Source organism: Rutilus rutilus (assembly GCF_951802725.1).
Source record: "Rutilus rutilus genome assembly, chromosome: 13".
Lineage (NCBI taxonomy): Eukaryota > Metazoa > Chordata > Actinopteri > Cypriniformes > Leuciscidae > Rutilus > Rutilus rutilus.
Window position 1 is genome coordinate 37,950,531 of NC_140218.1, and position 18,439 is coordinate 37,968,969.

Below are 18,439 nucleotides of genomic sequence, written 5' to 3' on the forward strand. Positions count from 1 at the left end.
AATTCCTTTCAAATAAATGAGCAGCTGGGCAGTGTCTGAAATATTAGCACTTTTGTCACAGGCCAAAGAAAAATTATAAAAATCACGGCTTCGTTCAGTCGCTTGTCCTTTACCAATAGATATTTCTTAAGTTCTCAGTGCGGCAGTGTTGCGAGCAAGACAAAAATATGCAAATTCTTGCTTCTTTTCTGGGCAGATGTTTTCAGCAATCTTCATTACTCATTCTAGAGTAAACCCGCCCTCAGAGAAAGGGTTTTCTTGTTTAGCGATAAGGATTGCCATCTCATAGCTTGCTTTGGGAATGTTTTCAGTGTACTATTTTGCCCTGATGAGGATTTGCTGCTGGGAAACAAGGGAGGCTTCTGGCCGAAGGGTACGCGTGCTTCACACACCCTACGACTTAGCTACGGTGTGAGTTCGACGCAGAAGTATAAATTGGGCTTTAGTGGTATTATAACAAAGTGGAAGCAATTGGGACAGTAAAATCACAGAGCGGGGTCAGCGCATGCTGAGGCTCACAGTGCGCAGAAGTCAGCAACTTTCTGCAGAGTCAACAGCTACAGACCTCCAAACTTCTGTGGCCTTCAGATTAGCTCAAGAACAGTGCGTAGAGCTTCATGGAATGGGTTTCAGTGGTCGAGCAGCGGCATCCAAGCCATACATCACCAAGTGCAATGTAAAGCGTCAGATGCAGTGGTGTAAAGCACACCGCCACTGGACTCTAGAGCAGTGGAGACGTGTTCTCTGTCTGGCAATCCGATGGATGAGTCTGGGTTTGGCGGTGGCCAGGAGAACTGTACTTGCCTGACTGCATTGTGCCAAGTGTAAAGTTTGGTGGAGGGGGATTATGGTGTGGGGTAGTTTTTCAGGTGTTGGGCTTGACATTTTGGACAATTTCATGCTCCCAACTTTGTGGGAACAGTTTGGGGATGTTCCTGATCCAACATGACTGCACACCAGTGCACAAAGCAAGGTCCATAAAGACATGGATGAAGAGTTTGGTGTGGAGGAACTGGACTGGCCTGCACAGAGTCCTGACCTCAACCCGATTGAACAGCTTTGGGAAGAATTAGAGCGGAGACTGCGAGTCAGACCTTCTCGTCCAACATCAGTGCCTGACCTCACAAATGTGCTTCACGAAGAATGGTCAAAAATTCCCATAAACATACCTAAACCTTGTGAAAAGTCTTCCCAGAAGAGTTGAAGCTGTTATACTTGCAAAGGGTGGGCCAACTCCATATTAAATCCTATGGTTGAGGAGATTTACCCCTTCCATGTAAAGCGCTTTGAGTACCCAGAAACACGCTATATAAATGTAACGAATTATGGATTAAGAATGGGATGTCATTAAAGTTAATGTTAGGGCTGCACGATTAATCGCAGTTTCCATGTAATCACACTTAAATCAAGTTGGCTTATTGCGATTTTGAAATCGCAAAGGCTGCAATTATTTTGTATGCGCAGCTTGTCATTGATGTACAGCTCGGTAAACACTGCTCCATCTGAAAGCACTGCTAGTTTGAGTCACTTATAAACTTGCATTTGAAAAAGCAACATGCGTCAAACAGCTTTCCAAACATGAGAAGCATTTAATAACCTCTTGTCCAACAAAAGACAACATTTAATAACATGCTTTTACTCCAAACTCACTTCATAACAATAGTTGAGCTCATCCTTCTGTGAGATGATGTGGCTTCTTACACAGAATATTCCTTAGGAAAATTGTCTGTATAGAAAAAAGGTTTTGTCATTATTGACCTGGGCTAAAAGACACTAGATAATGTCCACTGTAGTTTCGGACACCACCACTACAAATGGTGCACTATATGGGGCAATTCCAGACACAGTATTGGTGGTGCTTTCTTGTCATTGTTGCTACATTCACGCATGCACCGGAGGAACAGTCCTTAAAGTCTCCCTGTAGTCAATAATTTTATTCCTTAAAACTCACCTTTGATCACCAAAATTACTTAAATGTTTTTTCCTTGGAAAAAAATTTCTTTATGGCTTAAAATATCTTGAATGTAACTCGACACCCTTGCCTCATTTAGTATTCGTGATTCTATGAATATGCAAATGAGCCCCGCCTCCACTCACTCACTCAGCTCAGGGATCCACTCATTGACGATCACACGTTGATCTGATTGGTTACAAGGTAGTTTGTGACGTCAGAAACACCAACGATTTCAAACCGTGTTTTTGAGACTGTCTTTGGTTCACTGCAGTTTTAAGGAGACAATACTCAGCAATGGTGTCGACTTATGAACTTACACATGCTTTGTCTTAAAGCATATTAAAAACACCACAGACATTTAAACAACATTAAAAGCTTATATTTCACCACAGGGGGACTTTAAGACACTAACATTTTACAGGTGGTAGATAAAGTCACAGTTACAGTAACTTAGGGCAGTAAAGAGACCTTTCTACTGACTCTGAAAAACATCAGGAGAAAGATGCCCAGAGTTCCTGATGACCTGGGTAAACCTGCCATAGACCCGCCGCAGGAGGACTGAGGACTGCAGACGTGAATAGAGCAATGAACTGCAGTGTCTATAATGTCTGAGACAGTCTGAGGCAGTGTTACAGGGAGACAGAAGAACAGCTGTAGGCCAGCATGTGTCCCTCCAGACGTGTCTGAGAACCTGCGAGTGCCTTGGTGTAAGAATAGAGGAACGTCTGGCAGATCCGGCTCGGTCCATGAGGACGAGATGAACTGGGGAGGAACGTCTGGCAGATCCGGCTCAGTCCACGAGGACGAGATGAACTGGGGAGGAACGTCTGGCAGATCCGGCTCAGTCCACGAGGACGAGATGAACTGGGGAGGAACGTCTGGCAGATCCGGCTGAGTCCACGAGGACGAGATGAACTGGGGAGGAACGTCTGGCAGATCCGGCTCAGTCCACGAGGACGAGATGAACTGTGGAGGAACGTCTGGCAGATCCGGCTCAGTCCACGAGGACGAGATGAACTGGGGAGGAACATCTGGCAGATCCGGCTGAGTCCACGAGGACGAGATGAACTGGGGAGGAACGTCTGGCAGATCCGGCTCAGTCCACGAGGACGAAATGAACTGTGGAGGAACGTCTGGCAGATCCGGCTCGGTCCACGAGGACGAGATGAACTGTGGAGGAACGTCTGGCAGATCCGGCTCGGTCCACGAGGACGAGATGAACTGGGGAGGAACGTCTGGCAGATCCGGCTCGATCCACGAGGACGAGATGAACTGTGGAGGAACGTCTGGCAGATCCGGCTCGGTCCACGAGGACGAGATGAACTGGGGAGGAACGTCTGGCAGATCCGGCTCGGTCCACGAGGACGAGATGAACTGGGGAGGAACGTCTGGCAGATCCGGCACAGTCCACGAGGACGAGATGAACTGTGGAGGAACGTCTGGCAGATCCGGCACGGTCCACGAGGACGAGATGAACTGGGGAGGAACGTCTGGCAGATCCGGCTCGGTCCACGAGGAGGAGATGAACTGGGGAGGAACGTCTGGCAGATCCGGCTCAGTCCACGAGGAGGAGATGAACTGTGGAGGAACGTCTGGCAGATCCGGCTCAGTCCACGAGGAGGAGATGAACTGGGGAGGAACGTCTGGCAGATCCGGCTCAGTCCACGAGGACGAGATGAACTGTGGAGGAACGTCTGGCAGATCCGGCTCAGTCCACGAGGACGAGATGAACTGGGGAGGAACGTCTGGCAGATCCGGCTCGGTCCACGAGGACGAGATGAACTGGGGAGGAACGTCTGGCAGATCCGGCTCGGTCCACGAGGACGAGATGAACGGGGGAGGAACGTCTGGCAGATCCGGCTCAGTCCACGAGGACGAGATGAACGGGGGAGGAACGTCTGGCAGATCCGGCTCAGTCCACGAGGACGAGATGAACTGTGGAGGAACGTCTGGCAGATCCGGCTCGGTCCACGAGGCTGAGATGAACTGGGGAGGAACGTCTGGCAGATACGGCTCAGTCCACGAGGACGAGATGAACTGGGGAGGAACGTCTGGCAGATACGGCTCAGTCCACGAGGACGAGATGAACTGTGGAGGAACGCCTGGCAGATACGGCTCAGTCCACGAGGACGAGATGAACGGGGGAGGAACGTCTGGCAGATCCGGCTCAGTCCACGAGGACGAGATGAACTGTGGAGGAACGTCTGGCAGATCCGGCTCGGTCCACGAGGAGTTAAAGCAGAGACTGACCACTACTTTTCATATGGATCCTCTGTTCAGGGACTCGTTATTCCAGTTCTGGCTGCCTGTGAAAGAAACTCGCTCAGTTTGTCTCATTTGTTAAATCTTTTTATGTTCATACAAATATTTACATGTTAAAACATTTGCTGGAAATGAAAACAGTTAATGGTGAGAGGACGAGTTTATATATGTATAACACACACACACACACACACACACACAAATAAATATATAAAATAAATGTGTTGTTTGTGTATATACTGTATGTGTGCGTTTTGTGTTAGTTATTTATATATATATATATAAAATACATACAGTGTATATATAACACAAATACGTATGTATGTGTAAGTAAACTATTGAGTGTCACTTTAAAAGAATGTAATACGTTTAAATGATTATTAAAAAGAAAAGAAAAATACACTTATGTTGTGGAATCACTTTTTGAATTGAGTGTTTGTTTCTCTCTGTAACCAGTGTTAACTATGTAAACTATGCTTTCACATTTCAGAGCGAGAAACGGTCATTTCTTGCAAAGCTTTTCAAGGTGAAGATCAGCAAGACGCCTGCGCAGGAAGAGCACGTGAGCAAGCCAGAAGAAGTGAATGAAGAGTCACTGTGTTCAGACCCTGAGCTGCCAACCACATCATCAACCCCTGCTCTCGATTACAAACCCAGTACGTATCATGTGCTCTCTTCACAGACACAAGCAGATGCTCTCTCTCTGAGCGTGTTTACACACACATTCATGTGCACCGCCAGTGCACATGCTCATGTAAACATGGCAACTCTCTTCCTTTCTCTGTGTACAGTCATACATGGCTTTAGCATAAACCACAGCCAGGGTTTTGCCATTTACCCTGATTTCGCCCAGCTTTAAACACCTTAACCTGTGTTTTTAAGTCTTCTTAACCCCCTGAGGTCGGCGGTATCGCCGGCGATACCAGCTTGCTTTTTTTTTATCAGTGTAAAAGAAACTTTGATTTTCCATAGGAGTTTCATACATCAATCGATTCTGTTAAATGTGTATTATTTTTCTGTATACTCACAATAAAAACAAAGTGTTGTGCTTTTCGCCAAATTAAGAAAAATAATCACGGAGCGAGTTCTGCCTTCTCTCTCTCTGTCCGTGTAGTCCATTCTGAAACGCGTCCGAAAATGAATCATAACTCAGCGAATACTTCTCACACAGGCACGTGATATATGTCTTTATGAAGCTTGAAATCTCTTCTTTTAAATGAAGTAATTAATAAAAAAAACAAATGTTTTCAACTCATGTAATCCGTTTGAAAGCAAGGAGAGGTACCGTTTTTTCCTTCTGCCTAATTATCTCTATAATGAACTGAGGCCGCCCCGCCCCCGGCGCTATTGACATGGTAAATAGTTTAGGTGATCTATGCACCCGCCCCCCGATCAATGCCTTGAAAACACGAAGTTTCATCAGATCAGATTCACTGATAGTTCATCGCGTTTAGAGAGGATGGCGCGTTTCTCCGGTAAAGACGCCCTTCAGATGATTCTGGACAGCGAGGAATAACTCACCTTGGCTTTTCCTCAGAGGAAGATTGTAACTCAGACGAACGGCAGCATGTTCAAGAGCGAATTGATCACGCCGAGTAAACACCGAGTTTTCACGTGAGTAAACACCGAGTTTTCACGTGAGTAAATACGTGAACTCAAGTGGTCTAGTGGTAGAACATTTGCCTAGCGTGTCAGAGGTTCTGAGTTCGAATCCGCACTCATATAGTTTTTTTTTTTTTTTGTCAAATCAGATTATGTTTATCAGTGGTTGTATATCAGGCAGAGACATGTTTGTGTGTCTCAACAACGGATTGAAGCGCGCGTCCGAGTGAAGACTGCGCGAGCCTAAAACAAACACAGTATCCGCGTCTGACTCGCGGGAATCCACGGCGCAAACCTGTGAGGGGCTGTGTTTTCTCGAGCCCCATATCAGCTCGAGAAAACACAAGTTTATTCAGATCATTACTTGTTTACACCGTCTCGCAGCGCTGTGAGGAATAATAATAATAATGGAAAATGTCCCTCAAAAGGTAGATGTAAACAAACTATTAAAAGGTAAATATAAATTTTTTTTCTTTAAATAATTTTTATTGTGTTTTATTAGTAACAAATTTGGGGAGAGGATAAATATTCCAAAACTGAAAATACAGTATGAGAATTTACTGCACAATTACTAGACATGTTTACCTTGGATATTATACAATTTACAAGCACAATTTGTGGAAAAAAAAATGTATATAAAAAATATAAATAAAATTTATTTTTGTGTATAAATATATACACATATATATGTGTGTGTGTATGCACATATATATATATATATTTGTATAAGCAACGTATTAAACTGCAAATTAGCATTTATATTCCTTATAATAAAAATGAAAGACCTATGTTACAGACATATGAAAGACAACATTTCGTTGATTAGTTTTGGATAGATTATACATTTTTACTGTAAAATATCTGCCACCTCAAATAAGCTTTTATTTGCCAATTTTTTTGTCAAAAATAATCAAATAATCAATCAAATCCTTAACTTTGAAATATGTATGATAAAATGTATACTTTAGTTTGTACAAAGAAAGATTACACTTGAATTGTTGTTTATTTAAATATTTACAAGGTAGATGTAAACAAACTATTAAAAGGTAAATATAAGCCTTTTCTTTAAATAATTTTTATTGTGTTTTATTAGTGACAAATTTGGGGAGAGGATAAATATTCCACAACTGAAAATACAGTATGAGAATTAACTGCACAATTACTAGACATGTTTTCCTTGGCTATTATAGGCCAAATTGCAAGCACAATGGCCCTCATTTATCAAAAGTGCGTACCCCAAATTTCCAGCGTACACCTGGCGTACACCCAAAACCACGGTGACTTTGAGATTTATCAATATGGACGTTGGCGTACGGCACGCTCAAATCCTACGCCAGCTCAGGAGGTGGTGTACGCACGTTTCGAGTGCGGGAATGCGCAGAAAAACTATTTCTAAAACCACACAACGCACTGACAAACTAAAAGATATGATATATTATGACCCACTGTAAAAAAACAACAACAACATAGTAATTATAAACTTAAGTATTTATTTTTGTGCAACATGGACTTCAATGTTTAATTTGTGTGACTTTACCAAAGCATTTGAATTGTAGGCATATGTATTCCTTAAGTTGCGAGCCTGTGCGCTTTACCTGACGTTTCAAGCCTTGTTTATACTTTCGCCTGGCTCCACAGCGCTAGTCTCCGCAGACTGCGAGCGCACCTCCCCAAACGGACGAGGCGTTTATATTCGACGCGCTCGCCGTTGTACTATTCTTTGAAACGATGGTTAGGCCAGGGTTAGGCCCGGCAGGTGTGCACGGGGTTTAGTAATGAAAGGCTTTCAATGACCAAAAAAAAAATAATTCAGACTGACAAAATAATAAAAATGACATTCTTCTTCTTTTAAATAATAATAATAATAATAATAATAATAATAATAACGACATTCTTCTTCTAAATAACAATAAGCGTCATTAATAATAAAAATCTAGAAATCAATTTTGTTTCTTTCCACTTCCCTGGTTTCGCTTTCTCTTTCTCAAAGAAGTTTCTCTTCTTTGCCGTCTTCCGTGTGTCCATGGCGTAACATGAGGGCGTGGGGGGAGCGGAGACTTGAATATATAGGGGCGTGTTATTCTAATGACGCTCGTTTTCAGCCGCGGCATTTATCAAGGGCAGGTATTGCGTACACCTGGATTTCAAAGGTACGCACAGCTTCATAAATCAGGCGATGAGAGGAGTGTAAGCATAATCTTACGCCAATATATACGCCCGTTTCTACGCAAGAATGATAAATGAGGGCCAATATGTGGAAAAATAAAAAAGAATTGAGATGCTTCCAACTGTTGCGATTGCATTCTTGTGGCTCAGTGACTCACCTGAATGAATGGCTCATTAAGTATGCGGTCCTCAGGTGTGAACCACTAAATATGCATGATCATCGACGCCCACTCGAATATTGCCTTTCCAAACAGAAAGTGCTTTGCAAAATTCAAATCAATGTATTGTGTTATGTGAAGGATTAGGCAGGGTGATTTTCACATAATTTTGAAGAAAAAACACTAGGCGATGACATCCATTAGACAAAAGTCTTATTGGCACATATTTAGTGTGTGTTTTGTGGTCTTATTTCAGAAACTTTAGTTTTTAGTTTTTTCAATAACCACGCATAAACATTATTCTCTCAAAAATGCAGACATGTACATTCTTGTTGCTCACATATTATGGTAGCCCTGTTTGTGCTAAATAGTGTGTAATTTTTTTTTGCCATTACTATGTTTATAAGCAACTGAAAAAAGCACAAATGTCAGGGCATGTCAGAACATCTCAAGGACCCCAAAAACACCTCAGACCCCAGAGGGTTAAAAGTGTGGAAATCATCTATACTGCAGATTTAAGCGCCTCCAGCCATGTTTCAGTTGGGGAGGAGGAAATATATTACTATTCCTTTACTATTTCTTCACCCAATAGATTATAAAAATGTTTTCTCATCTCGGGACATTTTGCAGTACTATGTGGGTTTTAATGCATTCTTTAACATCACTCGCATATTTATCACCATTGGAAAACTCTTACCTTGTCACGTAGCTTGTCTCGTCAATACTGATATTTTTTAAAGCATTATAAACTCTTTTCTTGTTGCTGTGTTATTGGTTTTGCATATAAATCGATAATACGCTTTTTTTTTTTTTTTATTAAAATGTTTTTTTGTAGTTATCAGCGTGATGGTGTATGTAAACATGCTCTGTCTCTCTCACTCACACACACACACACACACACACACACACACACACACACACACACACACACACATCGCTACTCGTCTCTTTTTTTTTCATTGGAGAGACATAATTGTTGGGTGATCATATTTCAAGGTCAGTATTTACACAGATTCCTCCATTTAAAAGTAATTTAATATTCATCAATATTATTGATCTGACTGCACTGACACTATTGGATGACAACTGAACTGATGATGACATCACTGTTTTCTACAGAACTGCTTTATAGATTAAATGAACTCATTTAAGAATTGATGAACTTTACACAGTTAATCAACAGAACTAAATTAACACTGAAGGGACTTCAGCTGATCAATGACATTGTTTTTTTTAGAGCTGCTTTACAGCAGAAATGAATTCTGTGTGCATTTCTTCATTGGATCATTATTTTCCTGTCATCTCTGTAAAGCTGCTTTGATATAGTCTGAATTGTATAATGCGCTATAGAAATAAAGCTTTAAAAGATTTGGAAGAATTTCCGGTTTGCAGTTTCCAAGGTGGGCTTGAACTTGAGCAACGCTGCACAGTGTGGCCACATTACAGACTCTTTTATTTGGAGAAATCTTACACAGCCGCTTATGAAACAGGGACATTAAGTCATTGTCAAAGCACTGTTAAATGGACTAACTGGCCAAATGCTAGAATCCACAGCTAAGATCAAGTGCTGACACAGTGTGTTATATTTCATGCTTTTAAAAGATTAGTTTCTTCACCAATAATTTGTCAAAAATCCCAAAATTGATCATGCATTTATTTATATTTTAGTGTTTTAATATAACAACAAAATCCCTCCTCTGTATGCACTTCTACAGCATGTCATCTCTTTAAAGCACCAGCAGTAATGCATGAATTTGGATCCTGTTTTGTTCCACTTCACATGAAGCACAAACAAGGATATTTGCACACACTACAAAACACCCAGCGTCAGTGCCGTTTAAACAGGGTGGTCTGCCGATTCTTTGTTTCTGTGTTGTGTAGCTTTCTCATGTATTCAGGTACAAGAGTTTTGATTTGTAGAAAAGCCTTATGTTAGAAAACATGCAGCTCTCATAAACCGGCCCTTTTCCACACACACATGAGAAGCGCAGAAGAGCAGGTGTTTGCGTTGTAATGAAAACAGTTGTGTTGTAGAAGATGCCGTATGCTTTTGTCGTGTTCTCGTTGCGTTGACGAAGCTTCACCAGTGGATTTTGCCAATGTCTGTTGAGCTTGAAACATTCCGTGGAAGTCAGTTTAGCTGATTTAAAGTGTCTTATTTTACTGAAAAGATTTTGTTAAAAGCAGAAGTTTACTTATACTACAATAGTTATTTGTGCGACAGTACACATTGAATTGGGGTCAAGTTCATTACATGGTCATTATGTACAGTTGGGTTTTGCAGTGTTGGGTTTTGAACACCTAAAAGCTGAATGCTGACTGCATAGACTCTGCTTTGATTGGCGAAGGATACACACATCTGTTGTCTTGTTTTGGAGACATGGGAGACGGTGTTGAGCAGACCTTAGAGATCAAGCCAAAGTCCTAAATCACATCAACGAATCATTAATGGCGGTGTAGGATTTGGTCAAGTTGTGTGGCTGAGTGTGAAAGTGCCCTAAATGTCTGAACATGCAGGAGCAATGAATGCGCTGAAGCAAAAACGTGCACCTACTGATTGGTGAGCCCAGTTTTCCAGCAAAAAGTTAAGTTTTTAAAGCAACAATATTTTTATAAAAAGATTTCATAATTAGTCCCACAATGGGCTTGCTTCTTAAAAGCATCCTTACCCAGACTTTTAAAAATACATCAATTGTGTGTGTGTCCAGTATGCTGCTTGTGTTTTAAATCTTTAAATCCTTCTCTTTATGTTTTCGTCTCTCCAGCCATTAAAGACCCCGCTGAGGTCGAGTGCAGTACCAGCACAGCCCAGTCTTCAGACCCGCCCCGGGACCGGCCCTCCTCTGAGGAGACTCCCACAGCCCCGCTCATCAAGAGGTCCACTCCAGCGAGAGCCAAGAAAACCATGCCAGGCTCTCCACGCCTGGAGCTGCTCAAAGGGGCTCTCAGTAAAAGCCCTGTGGTGTCCTCCAAGAAGCCCTCTGAGTGCAGCAAACCTGCGGAGTCTCCGAGCCGCAGACCCTCGGCGGACGACCCGGCGCCGGACAGTCCTCTCCTGATCAGACAACACATGCGCCGCGAGCTCAGTAGAGTCTTGCTCAAGAGGTTAGAGAAAGACATGTCTTCATTTAAACTAAACATCCTGTAACAAATGTTAATTAGTGACCCCGCACCACCTTCATCAGCTCTTGAAGTCATAGAGTAGTTGTCTTGTACCCTAGAGCATGTCAAACACAAGGCCATGTAGCCCGCAAGATCACTTTCTGAAACGCATCGACCAACATTTCCTTGTGAATACTAACCCTTAACGTGTCTCACACCTGCGTGCTCAGTGCGTGATGAACTAAATTCAAGTCTGCATTCACGCTTTGGAAACGGGGTCTCATCTGTTCAGTGTTCGGAAGCAGCCTAGCGTGTGCCGTAAGTGCTCCTGGAGGGCCACTGTCCTGCAGAGATGAGCCCCTGAGTCAGGTGATCAAGGCCACTGTCCTGCAGAGATGAGCCCCTGAGTCAGGTGATCAAGGCCACTGTCCTGCAGAGATGAGCCCCTGAGTCAGGTGATCAAGGCCACTGTCCTGCAGAGATGAGCCCCTGAGTCAGGTGATCAAGGCCCACTGTCCTGCAGAGATGAGCCCCTGAGTCAGGTGATCAAGGCCCACTGTCCTGCAGAGATGAGCCCCTGAGTCAGGTGATCAAGGCCACTGTCCTGCAGAGATGAGCCCCTGAGTCAGGTGATCAAGGCCCACTGTCCTGCAGAGATGAGCCCCTGAGTCAGGTGATCAAGGCCACTGTCCTGCAGAGATGAGCCCCTGAGTCAGGTGATCAAGGCCCACTGTCCTGCAGAGATGAGCCCCTGAGTCAGGTGATCAAGGCCACTGTCCTGCAGAGATGAGCCCCTGAGTCAGGTGATCATGGCCCACTGTCCTGCAGAGATGAGCCCCTGAGTCAGGTGATCAAGGCCCACTGTCCTGCAGAGATGAGCCCCTGAGTCAGGTGATCAAGGCCCACTGTCCTGCAGAGATGAGCCCCTGAGTCAGGTGATCAAGGCCCACTGTCCTGCAGAGATGAGCCCCTGAGTCAGGTGATCAAGGCCCACTGTCCTGCAGAGATGAGTCCCTGAGTCAGGTGATCAAGGCCCACTGTCCTGCAGAGATGAGCCCCTGAGTCAGGTGATCAAGGCCCACTGTCCTGCAGAGATGAGCCCCTGAGTCAGGTGATCAAGGCCACTGTCCTGCAGAGATGAGTCCCTGAGTCAGGTGATCAAGGTCCACTGTCCTGCAGAGATGAGCCCCTGAGTCAGGTGATCAAGGCCCACTGTCCTGCAGAGATGAGCCCCTGAGTCAGGTGATCAAGGCCCACTGTCCTGCAGAGATGAGCCCCTGAGTCAGGTGATCAAGGCCCACTGTCCTGCAGAGATGAGCCCCTGAGTCAGGTGATCAAGGCCCACTGTCCTGCAGAGATGAGCCCCTGAGTCAGGTGATCAAGGCCACTGTCCTGCAGAGATGAGTCCCTGAGTCAGGTGATCAAGGTCCACTGTCCTGCAGAGATGAGCCCCTGAGTCAGGTGATCAAGGCCCACTGTCCTGCAGAGATGAGCCCCTGAGTCAGGTGATCAAGGCCCACTGTCCTGCAGAGATGAGTCCCTGAGTCAGGTGATCAAGGCCCACTGTCCTGCAGAGATGAGCCCCTGAGTCAGGTGATCAAGGCCCACTGTCCTGCAGAGATGAGCCCCTGAGTCAGGTGATCAAGGCCACTGTCCTGCAGAGATGAGTCCCTGAGTCAGGTGATCAAGGTCCACTGTCCTGCAGAGATGAGCCCCTGAGTCAGGTGATCAAGGCCCACTGTCCTGCAGAGATGAGTCCCTGAGTCAGGTGATCAAGGCCCACTGTCCTGCAGAGATGAGCCCCTGAGTCAGGTGATCAAGGCCCACTGTCCTGCAGAGATGAGCCCCTGAGTCAGGTGATCAAGGCCCACTGTCCTGCAGAGATGAGTCCCTGAGTCAGGTGATCAAGGTCCACTGTCCTGCAGAGATGAGCCCCTGAGTCAGGTGATCAAGGCCACTGTCCTGCAGAGATGAGCCCCTGAGTCAGGTGATCAAGGCCACTGTCCTGCAGAGATGAGCCCCTGAGTCAGGTGATCAAGGCCCACTGTCCTGCAGAGATGAGCCCCTGAGTCAGGTGATCAAGGCCCACTGTCCTGCAGAGATGAGCCCCTGAGTCAGGTGATCAAGGCCCACTGTCCTGCAGAGATGAGCCCCTGAGTCAGGTGATCAAGGGCTTCAGGAGCAGCAGAAACCGAGACATCGCCCCTATACACTCATATAGGGCTCTATATGAGGGAACACTCATTTGTAGTGGTGTCCAAAACCATAGTGGACGTTATTGAGTGCACTCATTCTATCCCACAATGCACCGTAATAACGAGTGTACAAACGATGTACGCTCAACGACCGTCCGAATTCACGCATTTACTCCAAGTGAACTGTTCTAACGGGAATAGTGAATGAGGGTTTAGGGGGCGATTTTGGATTCAGCCCTGGTCTTATTATAGGGAGATGAGCGGGTCTGTATCTCTTACCATTGGAGAAAGCGTAACTTGGATCACATGACGCACCTCAGCCTATCATACGATAGCAGTGACGTCAGTGGCCAGCGTTCAGGGTTTTATGACAGTCAGTTACAGTTACGTTACACACAGTTTCTTGTGGATCAGAATAATGTTCTATATTTGTTATATGGCTAGTAAAGATACAGTAGGGCTGTGGTGTGTGTGACTACTCTGCAGATCACTGTCACTACAGTGCACATAAAGCCAGATTTAAGATTAGATTTGAATCTGTTCATTAAAAACAGCTTTATAGGGCATACATAGCAGAGACAACACATCACTATTTTATTTATTTTCTAATTAAACAACAATATTTATAATTCTTTTATTTTTATTTTGTATTCATTAAAATGCATTATATGAACATCACAGTGCATGGCAGTCATAGTCATTCAAGTCTTAGGATAATTAGTAAAACCTGAAAGCCAAAGACAAGAAAACATTGATGTTTATTTTCTGTAGAAAATATACAATATATCACTTAATATTATGACTTATGAATTTGCACATGGTTTGTCTTAATAAAGCATATTAAAAACACCACATAGATATATAAACAACATTAAAAGTTGGATTTTCACCGCAGGGGGACTTTAAAAAATGTAAAACATATCATCTTTTATCTTTTATCTTTTTGTTTAGGTTTAATCAGAGTGATGATCTGAACATTTCTGAGAGTGAAATTGAAAAGCTGGCTGTGGACATGGAGAAGGAGATGTTCAATGTGTGTTACACCACAGATGAGGAGTATAAGAATAGATACCAGTGCCTCGTCCTCAGCTTGAAAGATCCCAAAAACAAGGTCATTTTTCGTACATTTTCTTTGTACACAGTTACTTGGTTTAAATGTTGTTTTCATAACGTGTGAAGTCGTATATTTATTCTGTTGATGTTTTCAGGAACTGTGTCATCAGGTTTTGAAGGGAAACATGCCTTCAGTCAGGCTCATTAATTTGAGTCAGCAGGATATGACATGTGCTGAGGTAAAGAATTGTTTGTCACAGAAGAGTTCATGTAAAGTCGTTGTAGAGTGTTTCAGTTTTTGACTCTTTCCCACAGGAATCCGCTGCTGTCCCGTCTGTGGAGGAGGAATCCTCCTCACCCGTTTGTTCTGTGGATGTGGAGAAAGCTCCTCCTGCTGCTCCTCATGAGGAAGAGATGATCGGAGAGAACACCAACACTACCTCAGTGAGTCGATCGTGTCCACTTCTAGATGCATTCTTGACAAAGTTTGCAAAAGACTTACACATTGCAGATCCTCCACTGCAGTTTGGTTACACAATCTCAAGAGTATATTGGAGATTTTCTTCTTCACTGCTAGAGCACAGTGCCATTTCTGTTCCTCTGATCAAGCATTAAAGCATTCGTATGTCCTCAGGAAGAGAAGCCGTGTGTGTCTCGACTGAAGCCGACTCCTGCGAGGGACACGAGTGCAGACGCTCCAGCTGTGATCGGCAGCATGTTGAGAGACTCCACAACAGAGCATAAACACCATCTCTTTGATCTGAACTGCAGGATATGTACAGGTAGGACCTTCTCAAACACATATTGAGAAAGAAAAACTTTATGCACTGCTTTCCTGGAGATTTATTTCTTTAATCAGGAATGAATGGGAGGCTGTGCGTAGATTTCACAGTGTAATTAAACAGCATTTTTTAAAAGCAAATTCATGAAGTAGCATCCATCTGATAAAATCTGGTTCAGTGTTGGCCTGTTATTCCCAGTACAGGTGTTGCACGTCAGAACTGTTACTATATTTAAAAATGACTTGATATACACAAGATTCGTTATGTTTGCTTGACATATATTTTAAAATGACTGGATAGCTGTATTTACCAATCAGTATCCAGAACAATAGCAATCTGTAATATAATAGTAATAATAATAATAATAATAAAACATTTTATTTTGAATGTGCCTTTATCATTAAAGAGAGGTTTTTCTAACTCAAAGCGCTACAGCATGTACAGAACAAAATAAATCAAACAAGTGGAAAAAAAATACACCATAATAAATTATAAATTAAAAGCTTGAATAAGATGTCTTAAAGGGGTCATCGGATGCTCATTTTCCACAAGTTGGTATGATTCTTTAGGGTCTTCATGTAAAGTTTGTAACATACTTTGGTTAAAATTTCTCAATGGTTGTGTAAAACAACAGCCTTTACCTTGATCTTGATCTTAACAGCGACCTGTTTCGGTGATTGTCTCTTTAAATGATAATGAGCAACTGCTCACCCGCCCCTTCCGTGTCGACACAAGACACTAAAGTGATGTCTTGGTGGTCAGTAAACAAATGGCTGAGGGCGGGAATATGCTAATACGGGACAGTCCGTCTGTGGTCGTGGGCGGAGCATGAGCAATATGACATCAGATTGCTTAGAAAATCCAAACGAGATTATTTAAAAATTAGTTTGAGGTTATCTTAAAATTAGATTGAGTGTTTAGGCTTTTTGAGGATAAAAAAAATTCTCTCGTTCCGAAGAAAGACGGTGGCCTGAGACCCATTTTAGATCTCAGACACCTGAACAAGGCCCTCATGGTACGGCCATTCAGGATGCTCACGATGCTCACGACCAGACACATTCTGGCGCAGATTCGCCCAGGAGACTGGTTCTTCTCAGTAGATCTGAAAAATGCTTACTTTCATATCCAAGTAAACCCCCGTCACAGGCCATTCTTGAGATTCGTCTTCGAGGGGCAGACATGTCAGTACACAGTCCTACCGTTTAGACTGTCCCTAGCGCCTCATACGTTCACGAAGTGCATGGATGCTGCTCTCTCCCCCCTGAGACAGCGGGGAATACGCATTCTGAATTACCTCGGCGACTGGCTCATACTGGCCCAGTCGGAGGCAGAGTCTCTTACTCAAAAAGCCTGGCTCCTCGGCCATATGGAATGCCTTGGGCTCAGAGTGAACCTTTCCAAGAGTATGCTGTCCCCCAGCCAATGAATCACGTTCCTGGGGACAGTTCTCGACTCCGTTCATATGACAGCATGGCCCACACCGGACCGGGCTCTCTATCCAGCTGCTTCATTCAAAGTGGGCTCTCTCACACCCCTCAGAACGTTTTAAAGGGCCCTGGGCCTCATGGCCTCTGCATCGTCAGTACTCCAGCTAGGCCTACTGCGTCTGCGCCCCCTTCAGCTGTGGCTAAAACCACAGGTTCCAGCTCATGCGTGGCGGGCCACTTGCGCATCAGGGTAAACCAGCGCTGTATCAAAGCCCTGGCCCCCTGGAAAGACACCAACTGGTACCAGCTGGGTGTGAGCATGGGTCTGGTTTCGAAAAGGAAGGCTATTTCGACAGACGCTTCCAACCTTGGTTGGGGAGCTCTGTACGAGGTCAAGCCTGCCTCCGGCCTCTGGTCGAGCTTGGAGAGATGCCTACACATCAACTGTCTCGAATTGAGAGCGTTTTTTCTAGCCCTAAAAACCTTCCTTCCACATCTGGCGAGACACCACGTCTTGGTCCGAACGTACAACATTGCAATGGTGTCCTACATAAATCGCCAGGGCGGTCTCAGGTCTTGCAACCTGTACACCATGGCTGAACAGCTCCTGTTATGGGCTCACGCCAACCTGCGCTCACTCAGGGCGGATCATGTGCAGGGCACGCTGAACCAAGGGGCAGATATGTTATCCAGAGACAACGCTCCCCCAGAGGAATGGTCTCTCCACCCCCAGGCGGTTCTTCTATTGTGGGAAGTCTTCGGCAAGGCAGAGGTCGACCTCTTCGCCTCAGAAGACAACTCTCACTGCCCGATCTCCTTCTCGAAGAGCAAGGACACGCTGGCCCACGAGTGGCCCAGCTGCCCCCTTTATGCATTCCCTCCGGTCTCAATGCTGCCTCAGATCATCAAACGGATCAGGGACACCAAGTGTGCAGTCCTTCTTGTAGCCCCCCCTCTGCCGGACCCAGGTCTGGTTCCCAGAGCTGATGCAGCTGTCAGCGACAGCTCCGTGGCCTATCCCGCTGAGGAAGGATCTCCTCACGCAGGCGAACAGGACAATCTGGCACCCCCATCTCGACCTGTGGGCCCTCCATGCATGGCCCCTCAATGGGTACCCCAGGACCTCCCAGAAGGAGTCCTGAACACCATAATGGAGGCTAGAGCACCATCTACTAGACGCCTCTACTATCTCAAATGGTCATCAGTGTTCACCAGCTGGTGCTCAGCTCGGAACCTGGACCCACATGACTGTGACGTACCGAGGGTACTCACGTTTCTTCAAGAGCTGCTGGACGCGGGCCGTTCCCCCTCCACGCTCAGTGTACGTGGCAGTTATAGCAGCTTTCCAGTCCCCGGTGGCTGGTTCTTCCCTGGGTAAAAGCGACCTGATTGTTCGTTTCCAAAGAGGAGCCAGAAGGCTTGACCCGCCTCGGCCACCTTCGGTGCCTGCTTGGGACCTGTCCACGGTCCTTCAGGGCCTCAAGGGACCTCCCTTCGAGCCACTCCAGTCATCTGATCTGAAGCCCCTCTCTCTCAAAACCGCTCTCCTGCTAGCACTAGCGTCATTTAAAAGAGTTGGGGACTTGCAAGCACTCTCCACGAGTGCTTCCTGTCTTGAGTTCGGGCCTAACGACTTCAGAGTCGTCCTTAAACCAAGGAATGGATATAAACCTAAAGTGCTCTCAACCCTGTTTAGAGCCCAGGTTATCTCCCTATCAGCTCTTCTAATCACTGTATG

At 45.0% G+C, this 18,439-nt stretch overlaps 1 protein-coding gene across 3 annotated transcripts in view; it reads left to right on the forward strand.

Moving 5' to 3' along the window:
- Nucleotides 1–18,439, forward strand: part of LOC311302966 (uncharacterized protein) — a 40,543-nt gene that overhangs the window by 14,276 nt on the left and 7,828 nt on the right. For all 3 annotated transcript variants that reach the window (XM_084429142.1, XM_084429141.1, XM_084429143.1), the window contains 6 exons: nucleotides 4,707–4,872; nucleotides 10,908–11,247; nucleotides 14,391–14,550; nucleotides 14,648–14,731; nucleotides 14,808–14,936; nucleotides 15,127–15,274. In XM_084429142.1, coding sequence (XP_084285268.1) covers nucleotides 4,707–4,872; nucleotides 10,908–11,247; nucleotides 14,391–14,550; nucleotides 14,648–14,731; nucleotides 14,808–14,936; nucleotides 15,127–15,274 — 1,027 coding nt within the window. The remainder of the gene's footprint in view (nucleotides 1–4,706; nucleotides 4,873–10,907; nucleotides 11,248–14,390; nucleotides 14,551–14,647; nucleotides 14,732–14,807; nucleotides 14,937–15,126; nucleotides 15,275–18,439) is intronic.